Source organism: Pyrgilauda ruficollis, unplaced genomic scaffold (assembly GCF_017590135.1).
Source record: "Pyrgilauda ruficollis isolate IOZ18807 unplaced genomic scaffold, ASM1759013v1 scaffold23, whole genome shotgun sequence".
In the NCBI taxonomy this organism is placed as follows: Eukaryota; Metazoa; Chordata; class Aves; order Passeriformes; family Passeridae; genus Pyrgilauda; species Pyrgilauda ruficollis.
The window spans coordinates 13,056,118-13,072,389 of record NW_024522539.1 but is presented as its reverse complement, the minus strand read 5'-3'; the positions used below and the strand labels follow the sequence as shown (position 1 = coordinate 13,072,389).

Genomic DNA, 16,272 nt, shown 5'->3' with positions numbered 1-16,272 from the left:
AAACATAGCAATAAAATCAGCTCCAATTAAGGGGATATGCAAGGAATTTCATGATAATGTCAACACTCCATTCCATCAATATAGGGGTATAGAAAAAAAGCTTTTTCTTTTTTTTTTTTTTTTAAAGGAAAAAACCTCAGTCACACTCAACTGTGGTATCACCAGATAAACAGTTAATCACAAAGGTACATGAAGTGGTTCACAATTCCTTCATTATCTTTTCTGGTTTTTCCTTTGGTTTTTTTGTTTTTTTTTTTTGTTTTTTTTTTTTTCCTTTGGGGGCCCTGGTTTCTGTTTCATTTGCTTTCTGATTACTCCAGTGCTGACATAACTTTCTCTAGCAGACTGCCTTCAATTCTCTAAGAGTTTCAGCTTCTCATCCATTAACCCCTTGCTGCAGGGAATCTCACTCACATAACCTTAGAAATAGAAAACAGAGAGACCAGAGTACTACATGGAGAAAAAAAGCCCAGCTCTGGACTCGCTCGCATCTCACTTCACCTCTAACTTTCTATGTGACATTAAAACATGTCCCAGTTAAAATAAAGCACTTACCAAAGTTCTTAGGCTCCTCAATATTCAATAGGTACTTTTAGTCCTGTGTTTTACCATGTAAGAGTCTAAATCTACCTGTGATTACTTCCTTTGCTGCAAAATAGTCACAGTTATACCACAACCATACAAAAGCTGATCTATTTTGGATTTGTTGATCCAGGGAGAGGAGAATTTCCAGGGAGCACAGCTACCCCTCCAACTGTACTGATGTGGAAGCACATCAGATCTGTAGCTGTCAGATTGCTACTTCATTTAATCTACGCTCATGTTCATTGGTGAGATCTGCAATTTGTGGCTGCTCCAGCTGACCACACAATCTACAAAGACATTTTGGAGGTGATTTTGACCTCCTCAACCCTTATTAAGATTATCTGTGGTGCAGCTGTGGGTCAGGTCTGGGATGGTGCTTTTGTAACTTCTTGGTATTCGGCTCTGTGCTGTTAATCCTGCAGAGGAGGAAGATGATTTCATCAGAATTTGATGTATTAAGCCTTGTGAACATGTCAGTGGTTTGGATGGAAGTAATTGAAGTCACATCCATTTCAAATTTCTAATTCAGCCCTCCTAAATGCCCTAAAAGAAAGCCCCAAGCCATTTTAGCATAGCTGCATAGGGGTGAATGGTATACAGACTTAGTGCTGTGCCTTATCCCCTCTCAATTTCTAGGAAAAAAAAAAAAAAAAAAAAAAAAAAAAAAAAAAGCGTCCACTACTGATGAGAATATGTTTGGAACGAAGAACCTGCTGGATTATTTAAAGCTCTGCTCTACTGATAGCCAGCCCTGGCTGTTAAAATGAACTGTATGACTACATTCCCTGTAAAATGTGTCTCCATTTCCTTTCAGGTTGGGAAGCTGATCCAAGAAGCAGCTGGAAGGAGTAATTTGAAGAGAGTTACACTGGAGCTGGGTGGGAAAAGCCCAAACATTATTTTCGCAGATGCTGATTGTAAGTCAGCACTTCCATATTTTTGCTAAAAACATGATTGCATGATGTCTTTTTCATTTTTTTAAAACTATTTTTAGGGCACATCTTTCATATAAGGTGAAGTGAAGCAATACAGCTGTATCTAATGGCACTTTTCAATCCTACAGAAGTGATCAAAGATGTGCTATCTTTCATAAAATACAACTTTTAAACCCACACATTCATGGTCAACCAGAGAGCAGAAAAAAGTTTATAACCAAGCATATAGACATGGTGTTTTTCACAGTTAGTCCCGCACACATTTGCCATCTTATGCTCTGCAGCAAGGTGATTTAGTGCTTTAAATCTGGAAATTCTGTGATTTTTTTAGTTCAAAGCAATTATAAAAAGGGACAACTTTTATGTACACGTGACTTGTTAACTTAGTCAGTGCAGTATTCCTTTGTTAAGTAGCTGTAAAGGGAGATGATTCCATTTTTAAAATTTTCATAACTAAAGAATTGTGTATTGAAATATCCTCACTGCCACTGTCTGCAGGGAGCTGAACATTTTGGCAGATGTATGATGTTGTGCAGCTGAGATTTCTGGCACCTGAGAAGGTACAGGACAGCTGTTTAGCTTAGGATATAAACACAAACTGGAAGTTTCTGCTTAAATGATCAGCAATGAAATAGTTACAATGTTGAAATCTAAATTGTCAGCAGGAGGTTTTGAAGTTAACACCCGCTAAGATGAATGAGATGGTTCACACCTTGCTCTGAGCTCTTGTTTCAGGCTGGGTGCAGGCACACTATACTCAATGCCCTTTCTGAGAACATTGCAACCCCAGTAAATAGACATAAGGATTTGGTCTTCTCATTTAAAAGGGGGAAGTGAATAGAATGATTTTGAATTGCAACAATTACAAGAGATGGTTACAATCCTGTATCCATTTTCAAAACGTATCAATAGCTGAAAAACTAGGGAAAGCTTGACAACTTCCAGCAGTTTTTCTACAAAGAAATTCTTTTACCATGTCAAGGATTGAAATTTCAGCCAGTCATCCTGGTAAGCTAAAAAAGCTCTTGTCAGCTGGAGCCAGACACAGATATTCCAGCCTTCTACCCCAGTTACTCATCTCCACCTCCCACCAGGTATCACCACACCTCAAATATCCCTCACCTGCTAGCTCACACTTGAACACCTAAACATTTCTAGTAGAGTGACATGTGCCAGGGCAGGTCTGTGTTATGACCTTCCATGGGGGAAGGACAGCTGCTGTCTGGTCTTCCCACAATTAAAACCTCCAGTACTTGGCCTAAGATTTAAACTTCAAAGCTCTGATTATTTAAAAACAGCAACTGGCTCACCATTCCAAAGGAATTGTTTGTTCTGCTTGAGGAACACTGTGTGCCAAAAGTTAGCAGAAAGCATGATAAAGCTCTTGAAGGTTTAGTGCACCAAAAAAACGGAGAATTGTTAGAGCCCCTCATGGTGAAAAACTGCTAACAATAGAGAAGAAACATTAGTTAATCACAGCTATCCACTAGTGCTTTCAATCTCCATGGAGCTGCCAGGGAAAATTTAAATGTGGTCCAGGGAACACCCCATATAATTTTTCTTAAGACCACACTGAGGGCATAAAAAGACTTTTCTGTTAGACAGAGTTGTCTAGAGTGTGCTGAAAGTAAAGCACTGTTGCTTTGTTTAGTCCATAAAAGATTATACTTTAAGCAATGTTCCAAAGTGCTACAACTGGTAACAGAGGTATTACAGTGCTGTAGGGCATCACTGTTCAGGGATTAATTCATTCTTCTTGTCTAGTCAGTTATTACACCCAAAGTAAGAATGTGGCCTTGAATGTCTGAATATGACCAGATCCTCTCTCCTGCTAGGACAGAATGTGTTAGCTGTACCTCCAAGGAAGTTAGAGTAGAAATCAAGGGTTGATTGTTCTATAACAGACCTATAATTTTAAGGCCTTACCCAGTCACCTGCGTGGGCCAAAAGGAAATTTCTATGTTACAGAAAAAGAATCTGGCTTTTTGGGAAGGATGGGTCTTGCCATTATCAAAGGACAGGTCTTGCCATTATCAAAGTCAAATTTACCCATGTATTTGTTTTGCTGTAATTCTCCCACATGAAGTATTAATAACCCATTGCCAACTTAGGATCACAGACAAATTTTCTTCTCCTATAGTGACCCAGTCAGATGTATTTATGATGGGCACATCCTGCTTCTGAGGTTCCCTTCTGAGGTTACCTCTGAGGTTTTACTTGGTAAATGACATGTTGCTGGATATAAGTCATTGGTGAAGTTGTTCTTGCATACCTTACTCCTATTGACTGCTAAGGCACTGTCTTAGCTTTTCCAGTGGGAGTCATCCTCATTTCTCACCTGACACCACTACAGGATATCTTGATTTAGTTTTATTTAACCAAATACTACTACTGAAGTTTCAGGAATGTGGCACTGTGTAATAAATACACACAGCACTGGTGCAAAGGCAGATTTGCCCACAGTGTTCCAGTGCAACATGTGCTGTCTTGTTTTTCAGTGGACTATGCTGTGGAACAAGCTCACCAAGGAGTCTTCTTCAATCAAGGTCAATGCTGCACTGCAGGCTCACGGATTTACGTGGAAGAATCGATCTATGAAGAGTTTGTCAGAAGAAGTGTAGAACGTGCAAAGAGGAGAGTTGTGGGCAGTCCTTTTGACCCAACTACAGAACAAGGTCCACAGGTAAAGGATTAGGGCTCTACAGCCCAGGACATGCCTGGAAGTACTTAAACTCCACTAAGGCAGAGGTCAGCCAGTGAACACTCACTCAAGGTCCAGGGTAGCTGACATGATACATGATTTCAATATTAAAATTCTAAAGGAGTAAATAGGCTGTGCACCTCTGAGGTGTTTCTTGTTAAATAAATTTAAAAAAAAAATCCCAGTTTAAATAGCAATGTTTGCCTCCCAGTTTTAAGAGCAGGATTTGGATCTTTAGCCCCCAAAATACAGCTGTAAAGTGAGAAGCTCTTAAAAGTCTCTGTCAAGAACTATCTACAACCATAACTGTACTTGGATATCTGTACTTGGAAATTCTAAGCAGAAGATGAGCATAATCAGAAATAAGTCTTTAGAAAATGTTCCTGCACTAATAACCAGCTGGGTTTATAACATTTTCAGGAAGTTAATCTGGGGCAAAACCTAATGATTTGGTTTTTTTGTGCTTGTAAACTAGATTGTTTAGCAAGAGCATGGGTTAAGCCACAAACATAAAGTGACACATCTTAAGAAGTCTGAGCCTGAGGTCACAGTCAGCACCTGCTTGTACATCTCTGTCATCTGCAGCTCAAAGAGCGGTGAATGGAAGCAGGAACCAATTCACTGGAGCCTGACTTGTCTAAAAACACCTATTTGGACTTGGTTGTCAAGTACATGGTCTGCACATCAAACAGCTTTTTCTCTCTTTCAGATTGATAAAAAACAATACAACAAGATCTTGGAACTGATTCAAAGTGGCATCACTGAAGGAGCAAAACTTGAATGTGGGGGAAAGGGGCTGGGAAGAAAGGGATTCTTCATTGAACCTACAGTGTTTTCCAATGTAACAGATGACATGCGGATTGCCAAGGAGGAGGTATTCACATGTGTGGGCAAGATCTTTTTAAAATGTCCTAAATATTGCTTTTTTCCTTTTGTTTAATTCCTAAGACAAAAACTTGAGAGTGAAAATTATGACCATATTAAAAAAAATCGTTTCAGAACTCCTTATGCACACAGCAAGTGACATCAGCGGGTAAGGAAGCTCAATTTTTGTCACTGACTGTAAGGTCTCAGATGTCAAAGAGGAGATACGGGTAGAATGGACAAGTTCCCCTGAGGCAGCTGCTTTGGAAAATTCATGCAGTTTTACAGACAGATATTATCACTATTTATCAGTAAATTTTGCTGTGGGAAATTTTAAAGAGTATAATAGGACAGAGAAGATAATTAAGGAAGCAGAATAAAACAAGAATAAAATGCCTCTGAGGGGGGTAGTTTATTAATTATTAATCTTTGTTGCAGATTTTTGGGCCTGTTCAAGAAATACTGAGATTTAAAACCATGGATGAAGTTATAGAGAGAGCCAACAATTCTGATTTTGGGCTGGTAGCTGCTGTCTTTACAAATGACATAAACAAGGCCCTGACAGTCTCTTCAGCAATGCAGGCTGGGACAGTCTGGTAAGCAGAAGTTACCCCACTCCCGCTCTTGAAGATAAAAGAGTTTGACTCACTATCATCATTTCACTGCAGTTTTGGACCCTTTGTTAAGAATACTCATGCAGCCCATCCTAGTGGTGGATCACTGGCCAAGCCATGGACAGCAGTGGGGAGGTTCTGTGGCTGTTCAGTGCTGGGGAATGCTGCTGGAGCTGGAAAGCACCTTGCTTCCCAGGAACACGGCAGCCCCTGCTGAGCAGCCTTACTGAGAACAGCCAGGGTAAATGATCCTTTCTGGGCAGCACAGGAAACCTGGGAGGGTTTACTAAAGGCACAAGGGATTACCTACTTTCTACAACATTAAGGAACTGAGGGGACACCTCCTCTCCAGTCTTTAGGAATGGGGAATGCCAACTCTGGAGTTTAGTAGCTTGCAATTTAGTATGTGAAACCTGAATAAAGATCTGCAAGAAATCAGGGAGGAAAAGGGCAAACTCAAATCTAACAGCTCTTTGTTATAAACTGGCACTGAGGTTTGGCAGCAGATTAACAGTTCATTCCTGAAGATGTGTCCAAGGGTATGGTGCTCTCCTCCTGCCTTCACAGGTCAAATCCAATTCTCCTTAGGAGTGAGAAGCAGACTGTTGTTTTTGTAGCATAAGTCCCTCATTTCTTTTCAACATGAAACAAGTTTGTTATTACTAAGAGGTAGAGAGTGTCCTTAGCTCCACAAGTTTCAGCCTCTGTCTGAGTTATCCAAAGGTCTTTCTGGCAGTGCAGCTGGACTTAATGCCTCTTCCTGTTGCAGGATAAATTGCTACAATGCCTTAAATGCCCAAAGTCCTTTTGGAGGATTCAAAATGTCTGGCAATGGGAGAGAGATGTAAGTATTGCACTGTTGTTTTCTAAATTGTTTTCAACTCTACAACTTAATAAACATTAGTGAATGCTTCCATGAAAATTAAGATCCAGAAGTATTCCAACCTGAGAATTGGGGCATAATATAAGGTGACCTTTAATCATGATTATCAGTTCTAAATGCAATTGATTTGCATTGTAAGACTTTTTTGGGTTTTTTTTTTTTTTTGTTGGTTTTTTTTTTTTTTTTTTTTTTTTTAATTAACATTGCAAACTAACTTATTGGAATTCTCTTCTTATCCTGAAAGGAACTGAAAATTTCTGAGTATATTTCTGGACTTGTAACCTGTGATTTCTTGAAGGTTTTTTTACCCATATCAAGCATCACTGTTCAGAAAGACTCTCTCTTTCGTGCTGCTGAGTGCTTTTTGATTTGGTGTATTGTTTCAGAGTTTTTTGCCATGTATTGTGCCTCCCTTGGTAGTTTTTCCTTTCCTTTCTTCAGTTTTCACTATATTTATTAATATAGGTGCATTTGAATTTTATAAAAAAGTTATCAGCTTGCAGATTTTTAAAAAATGAAATCAGGCAAAGAGAAGTAAACAAATGTGTTTACATATCTGAAAAAAATCCACTTGCCATTATAAAGCTTTCTGTCATTCCATTTAGCAATAAGTGCCAAATATTTTGAAATGGAGCTCCACACTCAAATATTGTCCCGTGTACCTAATTTAAAGTCTTACCAGTTTCTCATTACAATCACAAGGAAGTTTAGCAATTGCATCACCCCCAGATTGGTTACATACCAAGGATTCAATTAATTTCTGTGCAGGAGGTATGTGTACCAGATATATCTCACCTAAGTTTTCAAAATAGCTTATGGCTAATGGCAAACTCAGCAGTAAAACTAAAGTAAGGTCAAACTCTTTAAAACTTTAAATATGTTGAAGTATACAACTTGATCTATAAAATAAGCTTTATGTAGTCTGAAGTATTTTCCCTCGTTAGGGAGTACTTTGAATAACACATTCATACTATTCACATTCATGAGTTATGAGGTGATCTCACACTGGCATAAATATGTCAGGTCATCTAACTCTTATCATTGTGAAAATATTCTAAAACTACTAAGCTTGATAGAGCACATGAGTAACTTGACACCCAGGGGTGACCCCACTCACTCCAGGGAGGTTCAACTGCAAGCAAAATATTCACTTATCAATGTTGCAGAGCTCTTGAAAGGGGGGAAACCCAGGCAGCACCCCAGCTCTCATGGAAAAATCTGTGGTAATTGCACACTTGATTCCCACTACAGCTTTGAAAGTATTCATCATAAACAATAAATGTTTGGAATGGCAATAATCTCCATCTCACAAAGATGCCTGAAAGCCTACCTATGAGTAATTATTCTACTCCTTTCAGAACCTCTTTGATCAGATATCACCTTCTAATTCACCTCCTCCACCCTGCATTAATACCTGCATACTTTTTATTAAAATGCCAGTTTCCTACATTCTTGTTTTTAAGGCATACATTTTACAGCATAAATAATGTTGAGTTGGGCAATTACAGAAAAAAAAAAAAAAGTGTCTATACATAAGTGTGTCATTGCTAAGGTGACACTATGTTACAGCCAGATCATAACTGGGCCACTGTGCTGCCTGTGCCAGCACTGCATTATCTGGGACTTGTTCTGGTCCTGCATTTAAATTCACAGGTTATCATCACACATGGGCAAAAATCAACACAAAGTTGAGAACTGTTATGCTCATTTTACACTCCCACAGAAGGCAGCAGGGTATGTGCATCCTGGTAGAGTGCACAATACAGGTGATTTCTGATTGCATTAACACTACTTTCAATATTCTCGTATCCTTGAAGAGGTCTAGAAGCCATGGGGTTTTTTCATTCATGTTTCTTTAAAGCTTCTTACCTGGGAGACGTAAAATTTAACTCCTGTAACTAAAAATTGGGTGTTTCACCCCAGATAGCCACATGTGGCCATTTTATATTAGAGCTTCCCAAAATTCTGGCCTCTGTCCAAATGTCTTCAAGGGAAGGAAGTGCCATTCTATTTCAGAACTCTCCTTTAATGTCATAGGAATTGTTATTGTATGGATAGCTCTGAGATACAGCACTGCACACCTGCATTCTGAAAAACAAGTGCAAGCAGAGGAACAGCTTGGAGTTCTAATTCCCTTATCTTTTTTTCTCCTGGACTGAGGGAGGGAAGAGTATATTTAATATTTATTCTTAAAAAGCATTTTGTTCCCCCTCCCTCACACCTACACAATCAAGGGACAGTACCATGCAAATCTGACCCATGGCTCCTTCCTCTTCACAGACCCAACCTTTGTTCTCACTCTGATACCAAAGTGCTATCCCAGAAGACCCAGAGTGGCCATGGAACAGGATGGTTTTGCTCTCTGTATTAGGCTGTGGGGACAATCGAGCCCTTTAGCTAAACACACACCGACTCTTCTGCTCTGAATGTCTGGCATAACCCATCTTCCTATTGAGCAAGTGTAGCTTTTCAACTTTTGAAAAATATTTGCCTTAGAATTCATCACAATTCTCCTTTTCCAAACTGACCAGAAAAAAAACCCATGTAAAGTCCTGAAGCCATGAGCTGACGAAACAGACAATAATTGTCTCTAATTTTGTGTGGCAGAACAAGATGAGAGATAAGTAGCATTTGGAATGTACATAAAGTCACTTGCTGCTGTCAGCTGGGTTATCTGTTGGCTTGCAAAAATGTGTCCAATGGGTGTCTGGAGCTACACAGCAGCCCTGCTGAATCCAGAATCTTCCACACAGACACTCACTAGCATTACTTATTGGGCTCCAGGCAGCTCCTGGTGACAGCTTCCACTGAGCCCTAAGGGAATGCTGATAAACAGCTGAAGTTTTTGGTCATTCTTTGGAGACAAATCCACCACTTTCTACTGAAAGGTGGGACTGGCGTGGTTCAGCTCAATGGGAACCTTTCACATGTAAAAAATCTTCACTAATATTTGCTTGCAGGTACTTAGAGTCTGGTAAATCTTAAGACTTCCTACCGAATCATCAGTCTGCTGTATCCCTTAAACACTGACCACTATATCACGTATAAGGCTTCCCAAGCCAACAGGCACATCAGCTTTCAAAACTGCAGATGAAGTGACATGGGCTGGTAAATACTGATATTTCTGCTCAAATGAATTAACTTTCCAAGGAAGGATACAGGAGTTTCACCCCAATGTTATATTTTCATTAAAATCTGCAGTGTAGGAGTAAATACAAAATGGGTTGCACAGCACTGGGGGCCTGCAGAGGGATTTAATTGCCTTAAATAGTGGCCACTCACTCCATTCTGAAACACTTGTTAGAAGGAGGTTCCAAGGAATTCCTCTGAAATATTCTTTATGGTTCAATTGACATTAAGTACTTCACAGGAGAATCCAGAGGGGAGGGAGTGTCAAATAGTAAACATGCTAACATCATATCCATGCTAACATGTTCTACATTTTAATATAAGTAATAGAGCAATACTGTGTGTGTCTTAGGGGTGAGAATAAAAATTCAACCAAGAAACAAATGTCTGTAAGAGCTCCTGAAAAAGAAAATCCTCATTGACTTAATATGGAAGAGGTATTATTCTACTTCTAGATTGGGACTGTACCTGTTTTGAGGTGGGGACAGTGTTTGCTTTACACACACAGCATCTGGAAAGACAAACTTCACTAATGACATAAAGAGACTTCTCCATTACTCAAAATAGGCACAGGAAAATAGAAATACCTGTACTTCAGAGAAGACAAGTGCAAGTCCCACAAAGCCAGGCAACACCCACTCTAAACCTCAGCACAGAGGCCAAAGAGATGAGCTAGGCTGCAGCTGACTGAAGCAGAATGTTAACAGCATTCAGAAGCACCCACTTTTTAAGCAGAATCTATCCAAAGCAGAATGTGCCTCCCTCAGAGCCATGTGTCAGATGACTGGGACCTAGGAGGTGCCTGGTCTCCAGCAGTATGGAGGTTCTTATGTAAGGTCCTGTGCCAGGACAAAACGAGGAATTCCACAGAGAATTGTAGAAGGGAATCTGAGCAAGCTGAACCCTCTTCCACATTATGTGCAAAGATGATTTCTACTGCTGGATGTGTTGCTAGGGAGAAAAGATCAGCGGGTTAGGAGTCAAGTTCATCTGAGTAGTTAATTCTTCATTATGCTCAGTGCAGACCTTCCCTTTCTTGAATGCAATATAAACAGTAATTTCACTGGCCAGTGGGGTAGGTCTTAGTATTTGGACTTTTTCAAGGTCTAGGAAGGACAAAGGACATCAAATTATTCCCAACAGCTCCATCAACAGACAGTGAGTATTTCTGGGTTTAATATTCTGTATCTCCTTATCAGATTCTGAAGCCATCCATTGATCTGACCTAAACTGAACTGCAGTTCTGAGTTGTATCTTAACTTTATCAAGAAATCACTTTGCAGATTTTTTCTTGATAAACAATACCTGGTATAAACTGATGCTGCATTTTGTTCTTTAGGGGTGAATGTGGATTGAGAGAATATTCTGAAGTTAAAACTGTGACAATAAAGATCCCTCAGAAGAACTCCTAAAATTACAGAGGACCGTGTTGTGCAGAAGAGCACATGATGCCACCTTCTCTATTCCTTATGGAGACCAGCACTCAGGAATAAAAAGTGTTACACAATATATATTTAAGAAATTAAGTTGCAACATATATACTGGGCACATAACTGAGTACGTAATGCAAACCAACTTTGCATGTTTTCATAAAACTCTCCTGAGAATCGTTACATCTTTATAAAACAAATCTTAACGAGATAAAATTGCTACTGGGCATCATTTAATAATGGTTCCAGCTATAAAACTGTTAAATGCAAATGCATGCACACACACATTTATCTCTTCCTTAAATAAACAAAATAAGTCTTACTGCTTTCAGGTTGCCTTCTCAAACAGACCTGCCTTGTACTGACATTGTAGTTTCAACCAGGGCTCTACAACCCAGATTTTACCCAGAACACTAGCAATGAACAACGCAAACAAGTGTCATTGATGTTCTTAAAAAATAAAAGACTCTGAATGGTAATGGCCTCAAACCTGGCATAGTGGCAACTTTCCAATTAGCACGCCCACAGAAAGAGGTCAGACTGGGGAGGGAATCAATCTGCTGCGTGGCCAATGAAAGCCAAATACTTATCAGTGAAATTTGGCTTTCATGGCTCACAGCAATTTGGATTTCAAAGCTTATTTTCGTAATTACTTTATGTCTTGCTATAAGCAAAAAGTCCTCCTTCACTCACAGGAACTTGAAGGGATTTACCTGCCTGCCAAAAGAGCAAGGCCAGACAGGGTGGGTGGGTGTTAACGAGAACAGGAACAGATTCCAAGGCTTCACAGAATATTTTAGCTTTCACTGCTTGTCTAGTTTTGTTGTTGTTGTTACTGTTGTTGCTTTCACCTTTTTTTCTTTTTTAAACAGGCTCCATTTATTTGTCTGCTATTAAATTGCCTGTGATTACATTGGGAATCATTAAGTACTTGTTACAGCTTTTACTAAATGATGTCTTGCCATCCTCACCATGCTTGTGCACCACAGATGATGTTACTGGCTGGTACTGAACTTTCAATTATTTGGGTTTTTTTGACCCAGGACAAAAATATAAGCAAGTTCTTACAGAATTGAGGTGTTTACAGCCTGTCACATTATTACCTGCTGCCTACAAAAGTCTCTTCAAATCTATCACTGACAAACTAAACACTATCTCTTTCTTTTTTCAGCTGAAGAGCTCATCAATTCCCCACATTCTTTTAAAGAGGTTTCATTTATGTTTTAACTTAGAATTAATAAAATCTATTTTAGAAGTACAATAAATAATCCACACAGTGTAGCTACACAATCTGAGGTGTAAGGACAGAATTACAGCCTCAGGTGTAAGTTTTCCTAGCTGCAGAGTCTGTGCTATGAACTGTTCAAACTCCAGCCCTGATCAGAAACTAACTTCTGCATGTTCTTAACTTCCTTTAGTCTCTGAGGAGTTCCTCTTAGATTTGAAGTTGTATGTGTCCTTCAACACACTGCTGGATCAGGACAAGAGTCTCCAGCACTTTGTAATGTGGTGGCCCTCAACATTTTGTAACTCATGTCAAACTGTGTGTGTTTTTAAGCAATATGTCTATATGTCATTATTGAGAACTGACAGTACATTCACAGATATGGAGATAAATCAAAGTATTCCTGAGTTGTTAAATACCAATGCCATATACTTCTACTGTAGAGTATGTCAGAGTGAAGAAAAAACAAAATTCAGCAAGTAAGAGATTAGTAACCTTTTAAACTGCAATATAAAATGTGAAAAAGGAGATTTTACTTCTTTTCTCCTATTTGCTTAAAAAAGAAACTTCCTGTGCTTACAGCATTTACACCATGTACTCTTTTGTATTCTTTTCATGTATTTTGTATGTCTGTGCTTTATTCCCAATACATTCAGGTAAATAATATAGAGTTGCCATTTTTTTCAACCCTGTCACTGCAGCTCCATTTGATGTACATGGATTTGTGAAATCCTTTTTTAGATGTACCATCTGCATGGATCCAACAAAACATTCTTCCAGTCCCTGCAGCTTTTTGTTACAGTTTTTAATCATGTATATAGTTATATGTTATTAAAAAAGTAAAAGGATATTTTCTATGAAGTTTTTTCCATTAAAAAGGTTTAGAGAAAGACTTTAGACTGTGAGACTCCTTTATTGTTGACAGAGCTATAAAAATATTAAAAAAAATATTTTCTTAGCAAAAGATCTGCTCTCACAGTAGCTTTATTTTCATTTGCAAAAGTGAATGAAGTAAAAGGCCAATTACATTTTCTGGAATATTATTGCAGCTGTATGAAAACACTTGTGAATTGCAGATCTAGGTCATAGTCAAAGTTCATCCTCACCCTTATGGTCATAAAGTTTAGCTATTGGGGCAGGTCTGAAGTCATCAAAACCAGTGGGGCACCCTTGCAAACTGCTGCATCACAGCTTGATTTTTGGATAATGTTTTAAAAAATCATTATGCCTTTTCTTTCTCTAGTAGATGTTTCACAGAGATTATTAAATTATCAGTCAGAGCTTTTATGGAGAGATAGTCTACTTAACTTGGATTTCATAATGCTAAAACGGGACAAGGGCAGTCTGAGTTCACATAGCCAGGTACTATATAACTCTCCCTCAAGCATTGACTTTATTTCAGGTTATTTTCATTGCCAGGAACTGTATTCCTTTTTGAAATGGTATTTAGGTAAAGTAACTACTCAGTTAATAGTGCCAAGCTACTTCATTGTATGGCAAGCAATGGTCACACCTCAGAATAATACCATTGGTTTAATCAACACTTGAGAGGCAATCACAATGAAGTAACTTGACTAGAATAGATGGGATTAAATAGAATAAAACTCAATAATAGGAAGGAAATTGCATTCTTAGGAAGGAGCACTGTTCCTGAAAGTCTGGAATATCAGGTATATATTAAGCAGAGTATCATTTCTATTTAACAAGTGGCATGGACAGCTCTGTTGTGGGACTTTGGGTGGACAATTAGCACTTTCCATACTCCCCATCTGTCTGACCCACTTGCCACCTGTCTCAGCACTCCAGGCAGTCACACAGGCACAAGCAATAGAGACCTTTTCTGAAAGCAAAACAAAGGAAGGAAGGTTGTTCTGGAACCCACTGAAAACAAGGAGTGTCTTCTGGTGAAATGAGCAAAGTTCCAGCCAGTGAAAGTGAATGTAGCAATAAAAGTGTACAGGCATAGTAAAGAGAGAGTTTGGAACTCATTGCGCATTTCTTCTAGAAAAGGATGTGAAGAAAGGCAAAAAAGTTTCAGTTCTGTGGCCTTCAGACAAAGCAGTGGATATTGATACTACTTGGATAGCATTCACACATTTATTTGTGCCCTGTTACAGAGAATGCTCTTGCTCTTTCCCCCACAGAGGCCAGGATGAAAAATCTTGCCTTGCATATGCAGTGGCACTGTGTGTCACAGCACCCTGTTATTTCTCAGTTCTGTCCTGGAAAAAAAGAACCATAATAACACTGAATTCAGGGCACCAGCTGAGCTAGAGAGGAAGTCAAAGACAAGCAATGCTCTGTACTTTTTACTTATGACTCTGCATGGTTACACATAGAGCTCTGGAGAGCTACATTTACCACCTTACATTTGCATCCGTACATCTCCATTTACTGCATGCTAAGTCCATCAACACAGGAAGTTATTTTTCTCGTAACAACTTCATACCACAATGACTGATATTCACAGTGCTATATCTATCAGGAAGCAGGAAAAGCCTTCGTGGCTATTAGATGCCATCAGCATTCCCAACCCATTCAAACAGATTTCTCTCAGCACATTAGACTACAGCTGCATAAAACCCATCTTCCTCCCTTGTCCTCATTAAACACACAGTCTATAATTCTTTCTGTATCTTCACTGTATCTTCTGTGTCCACTGACAGTGCACAGGTATCAGGGAACTGTGTGTGGCTCAGCCAGAAAGCTCAGGAACTCCTGAAGCAACTGTGGGACTTAAGCATGAAGTTGGGCCATTTATAAGGATATATTAGTCTAAAGTGAGAAGAGTGGTATAATCTCACATGACTAAAGTGTGGCTAGAATATGCTACTACTAAGGCTCTTGAGGCTTGGGGTCCCACTTCTCTCTTCCACCCAGCACAGTGTGGAGTGCTAGGATGCTGGTTTCAATAAGCACTTCCCTAATTTTTCTCAGAGGACCGGAACTGACATGCTGGAATTCAAGGTTAACACAAGAAACAGATGATTACAGCTGGCTGCAGCACAAGTTCAGGCATTTCAGTGGTGGAGAGCAGGTTAAGTTTTCTTTGTAGCCACAGCTGTTGCACTGGGTAGTGCTCAGCACCAAGTGCCTGCTTATCTATGCCTTAGGCCCAGAGGCTGCACGTGCACACAGCACTGGGAATCTGTCCCAACACTGTGAGGGGAGGCACAAGGCTAATTTGCCTCTTGGTACAACTGGGGTAAGTCACCACAGCTCTCCATAATATCCCAACCTAAGTCCCTTAGCTTACTGTTAGAGAGGGAGGAAAAGCACCATCTGCATGCCCCTGGTTCCTAAGAATGGTTGGTTCTGATCAGTTCTGCCAGCTGAGTTTACATCCTGAACCCTCACTAAAAGCCAGCCTCATCCCACTAGCACAGGTATTCTAGAGCTCAGTTGCATCATAAAGACCACAACTATTTTTTTCTGATATCATACATTTAAATCCACTCAAGCCCGTACTGAAGAGAGACCACACCTACAATCCACTGCTTCTTTATGGTGAGCATTTGCACTGTTACTTTCCATGGGTTATTAGGATGAGTTTCATCAAATAACGGAGGCTGGCTTGTACTGTGCATAGTACATGTATTTCTGGCTGTGCCTGCAGTGCCAGGAAGCACTCCAGGGAACACTTTTTTCACCTGATTTCATGTGAAATTTATGAACACATAGTGGAGGGCCTTTGCCATCATCTGTAATACCCTGAAGTCACCAGTATCCAGGAAGGCTGGGACATCTGCTGGGACAATCTGCCTTAAGGACCAACTGAGTCTACATTACTGATATGTTCCCCAATGCATTACTGTAACCATTCCTTGTATTGTCATTTAATCCTAGTATCTAACATCAAATCCTGCAATTCCACGATGTTTTCAAGGTGTTTTTAACTGCCTAGAG

General features: G+C 39.5%; 1 protein-coding gene across 2 annotated transcripts in view; it reads left to right on the top strand.

Annotated features, from left to right (window-relative positions):
- Positions 1-12,052, top strand: part of ALDH1A2 (aldehyde dehydrogenase 1 family member A2) — a 65,789-nt gene extending 53,737 nt beyond the window's left edge. For both annotated transcript variants that reach the window (XM_041469117.1, XM_041469118.1), the window contains 6 exons: positions 1,400-1,502; positions 4,019-4,203; positions 4,931-5,095; positions 5,524-5,681; positions 6,469-6,543; positions 11,051-12,052. In XM_041469117.1, the coding sequence (XP_041325051.1) occupies positions 1,400-1,502; positions 4,019-4,203; positions 4,931-5,095; positions 5,524-5,681; positions 6,469-6,543; positions 11,051-11,123 (759 nt within the window). In that variant the 3' untranslated portion in view covers positions 11,124-12,052. The remainder of the gene's footprint in view (positions 1-1,399; positions 1,503-4,018; positions 4,204-4,930; positions 5,096-5,523; positions 5,682-6,468; positions 6,544-11,050) is intronic.
- The last annotated feature ends 4,220 nt before the right edge of the window (positions 12,053-16,272 follow it).